The 13,076-nt window shown below is 36.6% G+C and overlaps 2 protein-coding genes and 1 long non-coding RNA gene across 16 annotated transcripts in view; 1 reads left to right on the forward strand and 2 right to left on the reverse strand.

Annotated features, from left to right (window-relative positions):
• LOC137243734 (uncharacterized) overlaps nucleotides 1-3,122 on the reverse strand; it is an 815,214-nt gene extending 812,092 nt beyond the window's left edge. For 6 of the 14 annotated variants that reach the window (XM_067771762.1, XM_067771759.1, XM_067771758.1 and 3 more), the window contains exons 1-2: nucleotides 2,767-3,114; nucleotides 1,416-2,043 (exon numbers count right to left, since the gene is read on the reverse strand). The gene's annotated coding sequence lies outside the window, so the exon portion shown is untranslated. Of the gene's footprint in view, nucleotides 1-1,415; nucleotides 2,044-2,766 lie in introns of all 14 variants that reach the window. The other 8 variants (XM_067771770.1, XM_067771767.1, XM_067771768.1 and 5 more) reach the window with 8 other exon arrangements.
• A 6,859-nt stretch (nucleotides 3,123-9,981) lies between these two features.
• On the forward strand, nucleotides 9,982-11,173 carry LOC137246377 (uncharacterized). The gene is made up of 3 exons (XR_010951459.1): nucleotides 9,982-10,110; nucleotides 10,174-10,351; nucleotides 10,413-11,173. It is a non-coding gene; the product is annotated as an uncharacterized lncRNA (long non-coding RNA).
• On the reverse strand, nucleotides 10,978-12,074 carry LOC137246376 (putative nuclease HARBI1). The gene is made up of 3 exons (XM_067777470.1): nucleotides 11,813-12,074; nucleotides 11,605-11,749; nucleotides 10,978-11,545 (listed from the first exon to the last, which is right to left on the reverse strand). Exons 1-3 carry the CDS (start codon nucleotides 11,816-11,818, stop codon nucleotides 11,157-11,159), a joined length of 540 nt encoding a protein of 179 aa, XP_067633571.1. The 5' UTR covers nucleotides 11,819-12,074; the 3' UTR covers nucleotides 10,978-11,156.
• Nucleotides 12,075-13,076: the final 1,002 nt, after the last annotated feature.

Here is a 13,076-nt window from a genome sequence, read left to right on the forward strand (position 1 = left end):
TCCTTAATGATATGCAGATGATATTGTCGTAGTAGCAGTGGCCAAGAAACTTGATTTGCTCCAGTAAGGACGACGTGGGGAAAATAAAGGAATAGCTGACGAACATGAGGCTCGAGATGGCTAGCAATAAGACAGAAGTGGTTTTGGTGAGCTCATAGCGGACTATGGATGAGTTAGTCCTTACCATAGGAGATTATCAAATAAATTCAAAGCCGTTTTTGAAATATCAAAACTAACTTTTAATGAGCACTTCAAGGCGATGGTGGAAAAAGTTTCTGGAGTTAGTGGAGTCCTAACGCGAATAATGCCCAACATCGGCGAGCCAGACGAAGTTACACGTCAGCTATTATCCAACGTAACCAGCTCGATAATATTATATGCAGCACCAGTATGGCACGGATCTAAAATGGCCCACCAAAAAGATATACTAGTAGACTACCGTATTACTGCTATACGAATAGCATGTGCGTATCGGACGGTGTCCGACGACGTGATCCATCTTTTATCCAGGAAAATACCAGTATATCTACTCTCAGGTCAAATGGCCGATGAAATCAGCCGACCATCTGAAGATGCTAAGAAAAGCGCAAAGTCACGAACAATAGATAAGTGGCAAGAACGGTGGGAAGAATCGAGAAAAGGGCGGTGGACCTTCATGATAGTTCGGAATATAGCGGAATAGTACGAGCGAAAACACGGCGAACTAAATTACCACCTCCTACAGATATTGAGCGAGCACGACAGCTTCAAGGAATATCTACATACATAAGCGTCGGATAGAGGAGGATCCTTTCTGTTCACACCGTCCCTTCGAATTGGAAAGCGCAGAAAATGTAATATTTCACTGACCTCGTTTTCACAGCGAAAGACTCTCGGTACACAGAGTTTTTGAAGAGGAGCCTCCCATTAGGAATTTAGTTCCCCGAATGTGCGGACAAATAGATTGTTGGACTGTTGTGAGCAAGATGGCCTTTATAGTTATGTCGAAATTGATGCGTGCTGAAAGGGAGCGCAGAGAAATGCGCATACGAAGTAGTGGCGAATAAAATCGCCTTTCCCCCCGTGACGGTATGCCTAACGGCGGTGCCCCGGGGTGCGGACACATGAACAGGATTAGCCTGGTTTCATTGGGCCACTGGTTTAAGTGCGCTACCCCAACGTCCAATAAAAAAAAACAATCATTAATGCATCTGCGGCTGAGCTTCTTTAAAACTGCTCATTTAATAGCTAAGTGCGTTCCTATTATGCTAAGTTAAATAAAAAGTTTTAGCTCTTCTTCGTGAATCATAGTAAATTTGCAAACTAGAGTAATCTACATTAGCCAGCTTGCGTGGTATAGTTGCAAGATTGTGCTACGTAGGAATACATATGATCGATATACCAGTGGTAGAATACGATTATTGCTTTTCAATTACCTGTTTGAGTCTCCGAAGCGTAATCTTGCTTTATATCAAATTTCAAACATCACTTACGCCTAAAGGTAGGCCTTCTTTACAGCGATTATTTTCTTCAAGATGCGGAAAACATTTGGCAGACATTTTAAATTCAATTTAAATTTTAATTTTTATGTTGCCAATATTCAATATTTTACGGCACTTAAATATACACTACAATATCTGTTGACAAAATAACAGCCAAAAGTATACGGTTAATTTTTAAACTTCTAAAAACAGCGGTTTAAGCTCTATTTAAACGCACATTATATGCGCTGCAGCAGGCAAAATGAAAAGCATTGCTTTACCATTAAGATCATAAAATATATGAATTTAATCCCCAGCAGCAGTCGTTGCCGGCTGATATATGTTGCATACATTTAGGAGGTTACTTTAAAGAGCGCTATATTTGCTGCCCTTTTAATCAGTGTCAATTTTTCCCTACACGTACCAACTTTATTATTCGATCAAAATGTGTTCTTTTAGTTTTAATATCTCTGTTTTAATTTTTAAAATTATTTTTAAGTTTTGAATTTTAAACAATGAAACTTTGGCCAGCTCTTCTTCACTAAATTCCTTCCTTACTTTGAAAGATTGATAAATTGCACGCCTGTGTAAAGTAGTCAAGCCAATTTTGAATGCATATTTCATGAAGCGCTATGAGCAAGTCATACATCATATACACTCATACATCCTTGCATCCTTGCATGTATGAAGTTATGTGTACATGCCTTTATGCTCCCATAACGGTATGCTACACTAAAAATTAGGGGGACTCATGAAAGCATATAAACTTATAAGGTGTAAAATTATATCCATTTACACACGCTGTTATATGAACGCACTTAGTAATACTATTGATAAACTTGAATGTTTATCAGCTGTATTATTGCCGAACAAATTTGTTTGATTGTTATACAAATTAAAAAATGCCAAGATTAAGTGAAAAATCAAAACTAAAATGCATTTACTTGCTGATGTTGGGGATTTCTGATGAAAATGCCTGCTGTAATGTCTGCAAGGTTGCATTCCTTGGAGTTTACCGCGTTTACACAATGAAATGTGCGCGTAAATTTATACAAATTGTGTAAATGATTTTTCATACAAGATTTGACAGCTCGTTTACGCACTAGATAAATTTATACGTTTACACACTTTATAAGGCATTTATACGGTTACATGAGTCCCCCTATTATTATTTTTTTTTAATAATCCAAAGCATTTCAACCGCTTCGCAGCGCGCATCAGCACTCAATGCTCAAGGAAGCACCGCACTGTGCATAAATGCACACTGATTTAAAAAAATATAATAAAATCAAAAAGCGAATCATACTTTTTGGCGCTTGACCTTATATGGCAGACAAAAGCATAATGCAGCTTGGCCAGCTGCAGAAGTGGCGGCTGCATTTACTTCACTCAAACGAATTATTATTTTATTCTGAATTTTGGAGTAAGACCTTTACTTCCTTTTCACTTATTTTTAGTACTTTTTAACACTTAATTTTTTTTTTTTTTTGATATTTTAATTAGTTCACATTTTCACTTTTACGTCACTTTCGTTTCATATTTAACTAACTCACTCTCTACACATAAATGGCTTAAAAATTTTCTTATACCGTTAGCAAATACCTTGTACCGTTACAAGCGTATTGCTTTCAGCGCTATGCGTTATTACTTATTCGCTTACCGCCTTCGTACTGAATCCTAAGTACATTCGTACTTCGGTTTTGTTATTTGTTAACATTTTGACGATTTTCCTTTGAAGCGACTCGTAAATTTTTATTTAACAGTGAACCATGTTAAGTTTACATTTGTGGAAGCTATGTTAAATGTAATGTAAAGTTATAAAAGAAAGTGAGCAACAGATGTTTGGCAAACTTTACAGAAACAACATACCTACCTTAAGTCAACACTACTGATACTTAGCATAGACTTGACTTGACTTGGCGTAAACTTTGCAACATAGCCACTATTATACTCCACTTGGCACATACAATCTGGCATCATAATCAGCGTTGAAATATATTTTTAAATAAATGTCAATTTGTATGACAAAATGTCAAAATGAAATGGAAACAAACAAATGGCATCTCAAAATGTAAACGTCACTTAGAACTTACATAGAAAATCAAAATTCAACAGACTTCTAAGTCAAGTGTTGCTAAGTTTTGAGTAATCAGTAACATGCAATGTTCATTTAACAGAACTGTAAGTTACAGTTCTCAAGCCAAGTCAAGTCTATGGTAAGTATCAGTAATGGGCCCTTTAGAATACATAAATACTTAAGTTAGGACAGATTAGAGTGGCTGTTTAGCTTATGCACGGAAAGAAAGCTTCATCAAGTGCCTCATTTTAAACAGATCCGTTATAAGTTCCAAGGGACCACATGGACTACATAATTTTGATTTAATTTTAATAGCAATAACTAGAATATTCCAGGACAATCGACGCCGCCAGTGCCCGAAATATGGCCATATTCAACGCGTGGATTAAGCATAGAAGGCAGACGAAGAAGTGCTTACAGGGATCACAAAAAAATACCTGATGAGATGAAGGCGACCACGTTGCAATCGAAAGAAAGGACTCTTCCTGTACAGGGTATCGTTGAGTTGAAATGCATCAAGAAGAATGTGTGAACACCACCGCGGGTTGAATAGGGAAGATCCATCATAATTTCACCACAGAAAAAAGCGGAGTATAGAAGAATGAGGGCGGAGATCTTGAGCTATTATCAATCACAAATAGCGCCCGAAAGTTCTTCGAAAACAATTCGGCTTTGACCGAGTTCCTGTGAGAACAAAATCGGCTACCGAAAGGGAACTCCTCTTCTGTGAAACAATGAAGTAAACCAAATTCCACACATTCGGTTATAGTTTTGAAACAGAACAAAAATTGAACAAACTTTTTGTTCGAAACTTTGTTTCATTTCACATAATAATGAAATTGACATCATCGAAATACAGACCATTGTGGATAAAACAAGTGTGATCTCTTATCCGTCAACTGCCGAACAGGATGTTCAATATGCCTACTTTTTAGCGTTTTGACAGGATGTTCAATATGGCGGCGCATAGGGCCGGCTATCTTCAGCGGGTGATAGAAAGAGATACAGAATGAGACCACGATAGTCATTTAAAAGTCAATGGATCGATTCTATTTGTAATTTTGACGTCTATGCAGAAATTATCACACTTGTTTTATCCACAATGATACACACGGCCTAAGTATTGCATACTTCAAAAAATATACATATGTTCGGAAAAAATTAGTTTGATGCCGAACGAGGGCAAAAAGGAGCATGTTAATTAAATCAACATCCTATGATTTAGCTGCTACAAATTTTCTGGTATTTAAAGTATTAAGAAATTTTAATATCAGAAATTATCATCCTTCTTCGATGGAGTTGTCTCAAGAATACTGTTACCGAAACTGGTTTAGAGTTTGTACGGCTTTGTGATGAAAAGCAGGTTTAAACTGGTTCCAAGATATTTAGTTGTTCGAAAAACGTTGAAGATGATGGATCTGACTCCTGTTATTGACACTAAATTTATTAAGTGTGGCTAAGTGGCTCATCTGCCATGTATGGTGGCTTTTAAACTTACAGGACAATAACTGCTTTCCAACGTCTACGCTTTTTATACCTTTCATGAAAATGAAATGGTATATTAATTTCGTCACGAAACCCAAAATTGTAAGTCTTTAAAGGAAAATAGATAAACCCACCATTAAGTATACCGTCTGTCCGTCTGTCTGTTTGTATGCAAACTAGTCCCTCAATTTTTGAGATATCTTGATAAAATTTGGTGAGCGGGTGTATTTGGGTGTCCGATTAGACATTTGTCGGAACCGGCCGGATCGGACCACTATAGCATATATCCTCCATACAACCGATTTTTCAGAAAAAGAGGATTTTTGTCATATCTTACTCAATTTAACAGATTGAAGTTTCAAACTTCACCATATAATTTCGTATATCGCACATATTGTTGCCTGAAAAAATTGATGAGATCGGTCGTATATATAGTATATATCCCCCACAACCGATTGTTCAGATAAGAAACGTTTCGTAATTACTGCCTTATTTTAAGAGCTAGAGGCTTCAAATTGCAACGAATGCTTACGTATATAGCATATATTGTTGTCTGAAAAAATCATAGCGATCGGTTGTATATATAGTATATATCTCATACAACCGATTGTTCAGATAAGAAACTTTTCGCAATTTCTACCCAATTCTAACAGCTATAAGCTTCAAATTTCACCGATTGCTTACGTATATAGTATATATTGTTGTGTCAAAAAATTATAGAGATCAGTGATATATATAATATATATATGATGGTATATATAGTATATATATTTTTTTTTTCGATTTCGGCCCCATTTTATCAGCTAGAAGCTTCAAATTTCACCAAATGCATACGTGTATAGCATATATTGTTGTCTGAAAAAATCATAGAGATCGGTTCTATATATAGTATATATCTCATTCAACCAATTGTTCAGATAAGAAACTTTGCGCAATTTCTGCCCCATTTTAACAGCTAGAAGCTTCAAATTTCACCAAATGCTTACGTGTATAGCATATACTGTTGTCTGAAAAAATCATTGAGATCGGTGGTATATATAGTATATATCTCATACAACCGATTTTCACATAAGATACTTTGCGCAATTTCTGCCCCATTTTAACAGCTGGAAGCTTCTAATCTCACTAAATGCTTACGTGTATAGCATATATTGTTGTCTGAAAAAATCATAGAGATCGGTGGTATATATATAATATACCCCATATAAACTGTAATTTTTGCCCCTTTTTTACGCCTAGAAGCTTCAAAATTCATCAAATAGTTACGTTTACGTCATATATTGTTGAAATACGTGATTCGTAGTCATAGTTTTTACACGCAGACCACAAAAAACCTGAAACTTTGCATCCTCACACAAAGTACCTACCTGTTTTTTATTTTATATTTATTTTAAAAATCGTTTAGGTGTGTAGATCTGTTCACTATATATTTCTTATTTTATACATCCGATTTTTCGGAGATTACGAACAGGATAAGATTATTGTTCAGCCCCATTCATGAAAGGTATGAAGTCTTCGGCACAGCCGAAGACAGTCCCATTCTTACTTGTTACTATTAAGTTTTCTTTCAGTAACTAAGAAAGTATATTTAAGTTCACTTGGGTTGTTAACCACACCATCTCTGGTCTCACTAATATTAATTTGAGTTAGCAACCAGCTTATTGCAGCCTCCGAACTCTAGTATTTAACATGATACTTAGCTATTCCACCACCGCCATTTGACAGCCGCGGCTCTATTTTCTCTTGCGGTTACTTCTCAGCGGGTACTTTCATAAGTAAGGCTGTGTTTAACTATTACGTTCATTTTGTTGATGTTTTCATTATATATAAATTGAAACGGGCCTTTTCAAAACAAATTATTTGTATTCACGTCATATCCAACAAGGATTTTCGCCTATGCAGCGCTACTGAAGACTTTCGAGAAATGTTTTGTCATTCCTGCATCAAGAACACTAAAACTCCGTATTACACCTTATTTATGTAAACACTTCGTTAAAACAATGGATTTCTAAATATAGTTACAAAAACTAAAAATTGTAACTCACTGTTGTTGTTTTGCCCTAAAAATTATACCGCTAAGATAAGAGGAATGTTACAGTTATGAATTGTAATTTAGAATATATGCACCCGGCTCGATCGGATCAGCATCTTCTGATCCTAGGCCGACTGCCGCCGGGCTAGTATATCCCGTGGCATATTTTAGTAATTAATAACTTGGTAACATTAGTAATACATCATGAATTCAACTGTCAACGTTTTAGTTCCGACTCTACGACAAATCAACAGAGCAGATGGCAATATGAATGCATTTTTAGGGATGGAAACACATTTAGAAGTATTACGGTCACTTCCAAGTTGGACTGTAAAACTTTTCACCGAACCCGAAACCCATTTAAGTGCGCAAAGTTGCTATAGTTCAACTAAATAATGGATAACACCTCTTCCTTTTATGTCCGGTTTTTCGATGAAAGCTTCAACTTCATAGCCTTTTTCATTAATATGGGTACTATCTTCTTTGTTGATTCCTTAAAATGCAGACCATGAATGTTTGTCAAGCCTAGAGGAACGAGACCTTTGGTGTGGTGGAAAATTGAAAACTCAACGGCAGAGAGTTACTACAGCATTGAAATTCTTTGACCAGCATCTGGTGTCCTCTTTCGCCTTTAGTTCCAATGATCATCTAAAGGTTAACAACTTATAGATTGCTGTAATTTGTCGTGCCTCTACTACGCATGTCAATATTTTGTTAACATTATGTGGAACGTATAAACTATGTTAAATTTGAATATTTAAAGCAACGTTTAAAGAAATTATTGAAAATCACATATTTTGAATAAAAAAAGCAAATGCGTAAGCGAAAATCTAATAAAACTCCTTAACCGAAGTAAAAATATATGAAGTATTTCGCAGACCTAACTTGGCAAGGCATAAACAGAGAATACTGGGTAAGGTGGCGCTAAGTTTCTTTCTGTTTTGCGCAAGGACGAATCATCGACTGCTTTTAAGCTCATATGGGACTTCAGCTGAAGTATACCTCCGACTGTCTGAGCACCGGTCTCCTTTTAGTAATCCATCGAGAAGTGCTTTGAGCGCTCTTCTCAAAACTCTCTTGGTAACGTTACGATACGTCCATACTGAATGTTTCTTTCCACATTCAGATTAAAATGTATTTTCGTCTGGGAACCTACCAAGAATGCTCAGTCTTCTCCATTATGCGTTTATAACATACTTAGAGCTACATGCCGCTGTAGGCATTAATTTCCGATAAATAGCCGTGCCCATATATATGATTCCTCTGGTAAAAAGGAGGTGTCCCTAATGCCTCAATGGTTGGAAAGCCCCTGGTTCCATATCCGTGACTTCACTCCCTAAACTTTGACTACCACAGTTGAACTAATTTTAGTTAGCGCTATCTATTCCTTTTGAGATCTAAGGATTCCAATACGCGTTTTTTTCTTCTCCTTTTTGTGAAACTTTGACAGTGGTAGTGTACTGGTCCACGGCCATAACCGCTTAAACGGTTAAGTGCCAATTAAGTAAGTAAGTAAGTGTGCTGGTCTTACTAAGAGAAAGCTCCCTTGGATTAGGAACAAATTTGGGCATAAAAATGATGATCATAGAGAAGGGTGAGGAAAAACACTCCATAGGAGGAACTACTTCAAAATTTCAAATGCATGTGCTGCTCAGCAGTGACCTATGATGCCAACCTGGTCTTATAGAAAACAGAGCTAGAAAAACTCAGTCTCATTCGACTGCGTTGCCGTTGGCAAATGCTGGGAGCTCCCTCAAAGAAAAGCTTCTGTTGCGTTCGATTGTGTTGCCTTTAGAACGTGGGCAAGTTCTGGGAGCTCCCTCTAAGTTTTGTGCACTTTTGTGTAATAAAATTCAGTACTTAACGTATACGCGGTGCACATTGTTGGAGGGACGTTGGAATGAATCTACAGGATGCTATCCAGTGCGTCATATTGTAGAGAGTTTGTTTGCTTGGACAAGGAAGCTGCAATTTAAGGAGCAGGCTGCACTTGAAGCACTACACTCCAAAATTTTGCCATTGAACACATTCGACGCTGCAGAAGCTAACGCAAATAGTCTGTCTTGCCAGAGATGAAGTCGGAAACAATATACTGCTGTCAGCGTAGAGCTACTTCACTGGCTATTTGCTGACATTTTCGATCCGCTCTTAGAGAGGTGTGCCTAGGATTTCTAAGCAAGCCTTACACCACTCTTGTCAAGCATCGATATCCGTCTGCCCAATTCTCGGTACGGGCGAAATTTCAATGGAATTGTTTGTCATAACCGAAATTATATCGTTTCTACGCACCGGTTTACCTAATGATTAGGGACCAGCATCGAGGCATCACAACGGATAGTAAAAGTGCATGACTGAGTTGTTTTCACGTACATAGTTGTGGCAATGGCCTAGTAGTAAAGCCTACATATTCATGAACATGAAAAATTGATGTCATTATTTCAAGTCTCATAACTTTTTCTTCTTATTGTAGCTGTGCGAATTCTGGCATGTAGCCTAAATTTTCCCCTCTGTTGCAACCACTCCTTGCACGGGACACACTGATAGAAGTGTGACCATCCGGGTTGGTATTAGGATCAACACCTTCACGGAGGAAGAGTGTACGGTCCAACCCAGCTGGTAAGATCTGACCTAAGGATGACAGCTTGTGGGCGGCAATAAATAAAATAAAATAAATGGGGTTACGCTGAAATGGTAGCTATTGCCCAGGAAAAATCTCGCGTCGCTACGGTACATAGAACCGGCTCTCGTAGGAAGGCGGTTTTTCTCTCATAACTACTCTTACACCCCTATTATGAACTCATACGATACACGATAAACGCTTGCAATCTGTTATGCCGTATTATGAAATAAATTCTAGCGTGTGAAACCCGATCGTTAGCATTTATCGTTTATCGTGGTATTGCCATACGCTAACTATCGCATCAGCTGCTCAATTTTCTACGCTCGCTATCGTTGCTCAATTTTTACACGATACGTTGCGAGTCATTTCAATAAAAGTTTAATAAAAGTAAATACAAAATTCTTACAAAATTAAAAAGAAAAAAAATTAAAAATATGTAAGTATTAAAGTTAACAACCCGAGTTTTGAAAGGCAGTGTAATCATATTGTGATTTTTCAGACCGAGAGTTGTAAGCACAAAGCGTCAGCTAGAGCGGCTTGTTTCTTTAATGGAGGAAAATACGGACCTTGCAAGAGGTTTATGCCCAAAGAATCTTTGCAAGTCACGTTGGGAGAGATTAGCAGATGAATTTAATTCAATAGGACCACCAATAAGATCTTCCGAATCATGGCAACGGGTAAGAATATTAGAAGTTGTGATCTTTCAACTGAATATAGTATTATGTATTTAAAATGTAGGTATGGAATGACTTAAAATACAAAACAAAAAAAAAGAGCGCCCATAATCGTGCAGAATGTACTGCCACAGGAGGGGGAACAAACAACACCGTCAGTTTTTCAAACCTGGTGGAAACGGTAAACAGGCTAATGAGCTACACAATTTATAACGATCCCCAGGAGAAGAATTTGGTGCAGATGTCGACGAGAATTATGGCAACGAAAATGAGCCATTTTTCAGCGTGGAGATCCTCGATGATGAGGAGGTGCCTCATAAAAATGAAGTTACATGGCGAGGTGCCTCATATAACTCGGAGAGTGAGAAAAGACGAACAGATTGCACTACTGGAACGACAAACAGCTCAGCAAGCTGAGTTCCAAAGGGAATATTTAAATACTTTTAGGGAAATAGCCGACCGTTTAGCCAATATCGAAAATATCAAAACAAAATGTTACCATTTAAAAAAAGAAAAGTTGGCCCTCAAAAAAGAAAAGCTATACTTATATAAGAGGCAACTGGAAAAACTATGTATGTGCTATAAGCACAGAAAGAAATATTAGTAAATATCATGTAATGATTAGGATTAAATTTTATTTGGAATGTATTTTTTTTTTTACCTAGTATTTAAGTTTTTAAAAATTTTCGCAATGAATGTGATACTAATTTTGTACCTTATAAATTAAAACATGTACCTTATATATGAAAACATGTACCTTTTAAATGAAAATGATTTATTTCTTCAAGCTAAAGTAAAAAGATGAATTTTAACGTAAGCACAATACCACACTTCTTCTTATTTGTTCCGCTGCTTGTCGTGAGGTAGTACCATCATTGTTGACACCATCTTCCAGAACTTCCGAATCTTCATTTTGATTTATTTCAGCTTCCACATCATCATAGGGTACATTGTAATGGTTGCATATATTGTGTAAAGCCGCACAAACATTTATAATTAAAGTGGCTTTTGGTGGAGTGTAGTGAAGGGCTCTAGCACTTATCCAACATCTAAATCTGCTCTTAAAAACCCCAATGGTTTTTTCAATCATGTTTCTAGCCTTTGAATGTCGGTTATTATACATGCTCTCTAGGGTACCTTCGTCAGCATTTCTGTAAGGCGTCAACAAATAAGGAGTCAAGGCGTAACCGGCATCACCTTAATAAAACGTATGGTTAAAGTAACATATTGGACCTATTTTTGAACTATATAAATACCTAACAACCAAGTGTTAGCTTCACCATGATCATACATTGCTTCCAACTGTGGCTTTAGCACAGACATTTGAAAAACCATGGAGTCATGTGTGGCCCCTGGGTGCTTGGCATTGACATACTTAATATTCATTAAATCATCGCACATCTGAAATGTATGCACAATTAGTTTTAAAAATTTTTACATACAATTTTTCTTTTTCATACTCACTATCATTGCATTTATACTGAAGTATCCCTTCCGACAGTAATAAAGATGTTGCAAACCTTTCTCCGGTACCACAATCTTAACGTACGTACCATCAATGCATCCGATTACGCCTGGAATCCCGCTTGTACTAAAAAAATTTCTTTTAGCTCTCCTTTTTTCTTGCTCTGTATACTTCGATCTGATCCATTTACTGCAGAGTGCTCTTTGTAAGGCATTTAGTGTTTCCGTCAACACTATTGAAACTGTTGGTTGAGCTAATCCAACTAAAGCCTCATTTCCAACACTTTGTTGATATGATCACTGGGCAAGAAACCTTAATGTGACACAAACTTTCAAAATATTTGGAATCGATGTCCTATTTTTTCGGGCGCGAAAACTGCCTTCACTTCTGTTAAGGCATACATGAAAGCTTCTTTTGAAAGACGGAAATTACTCTGAAAGCTATTGTTTTTTTATTAAACTTTTTTTTAATGTCAAGTACTTACAGCGTAGAGTTCATTTCAAGAAGATTGGAAGCATCTCTCAATTTTCTTCTTTCTATGGCCTCTATCCGAGTTTCGTCTATTTCTTCATTTATGTAAAAGGCAACAGAGGTTGCAGAAAACATGTTTTATTAAATATTTTAAAAACTTTTGCCACTTTACGTAAAGACAATTCAATTTGGTTATTTTTGTTTTGTTTTGCTATCTGTTTCGTATAAATTCACAAAAATTTGTAAGCAAAACTCTGCTGTCATTCACAATAGTACATCTATCGGGCGTGTGGAAATCGCAATATGAAAGCTAATTTTTTAGGATACGCTAGCAAGCGTTTATCGTCTATCGTATGAAAATTCATAATAGGGGCGTTAGTTTAAGATGATAATAAAGATTAAAGCTCTTGCATGACGTACATTCTGTCACAAAATCACAGGAATGCTCGCTAAGAAGTGACAACGACAAGCGCAAACACTCTCTTCCACGATACGAAACAAATGCTGCATACTTTGAGGCGCATTTTAATTTTATTTCTTAATATAAAAAAATATTAAACATTTAAGAAACTCATTACAGGAAATCAAAAATAAGTTATCATAAATTAAAAACGTTTATAAAACCAACGGAAATGCAGTCAAGAACACACACATAATTGAACTACTTAAGGCATATCAGTGCTCCCAGCATTTCAGCATAAACTTTTATAATGCATAAAATTTACACTACACAACGCAATAAATTAAAAGAATACGAAAACGACAAGAACGAAACGAACAAATAAAACAGAC

This window comes from Eurosta solidaginis, chromosome 3 (assembly GCF_040869045.1).
Source record: "Eurosta solidaginis isolate ZX-2024a chromosome 3, ASM4086904v1, whole genome shotgun sequence".
Lineage (NCBI taxonomy): Eukaryota > Metazoa > Arthropoda > Insecta > Diptera > Tephritidae > Eurosta > Eurosta solidaginis.

Coding starts and splice junctions, on each gene's coding strand:
- LOC137246376 (XM_067777470.1), bottom strand. Junction 11,546..11,604: donor AGCTAACACTTGGTTGTTAG/GTATTTATATAG, acceptor CGTTTTATTAAG/GTGATGCCGGTTACGCCTTG.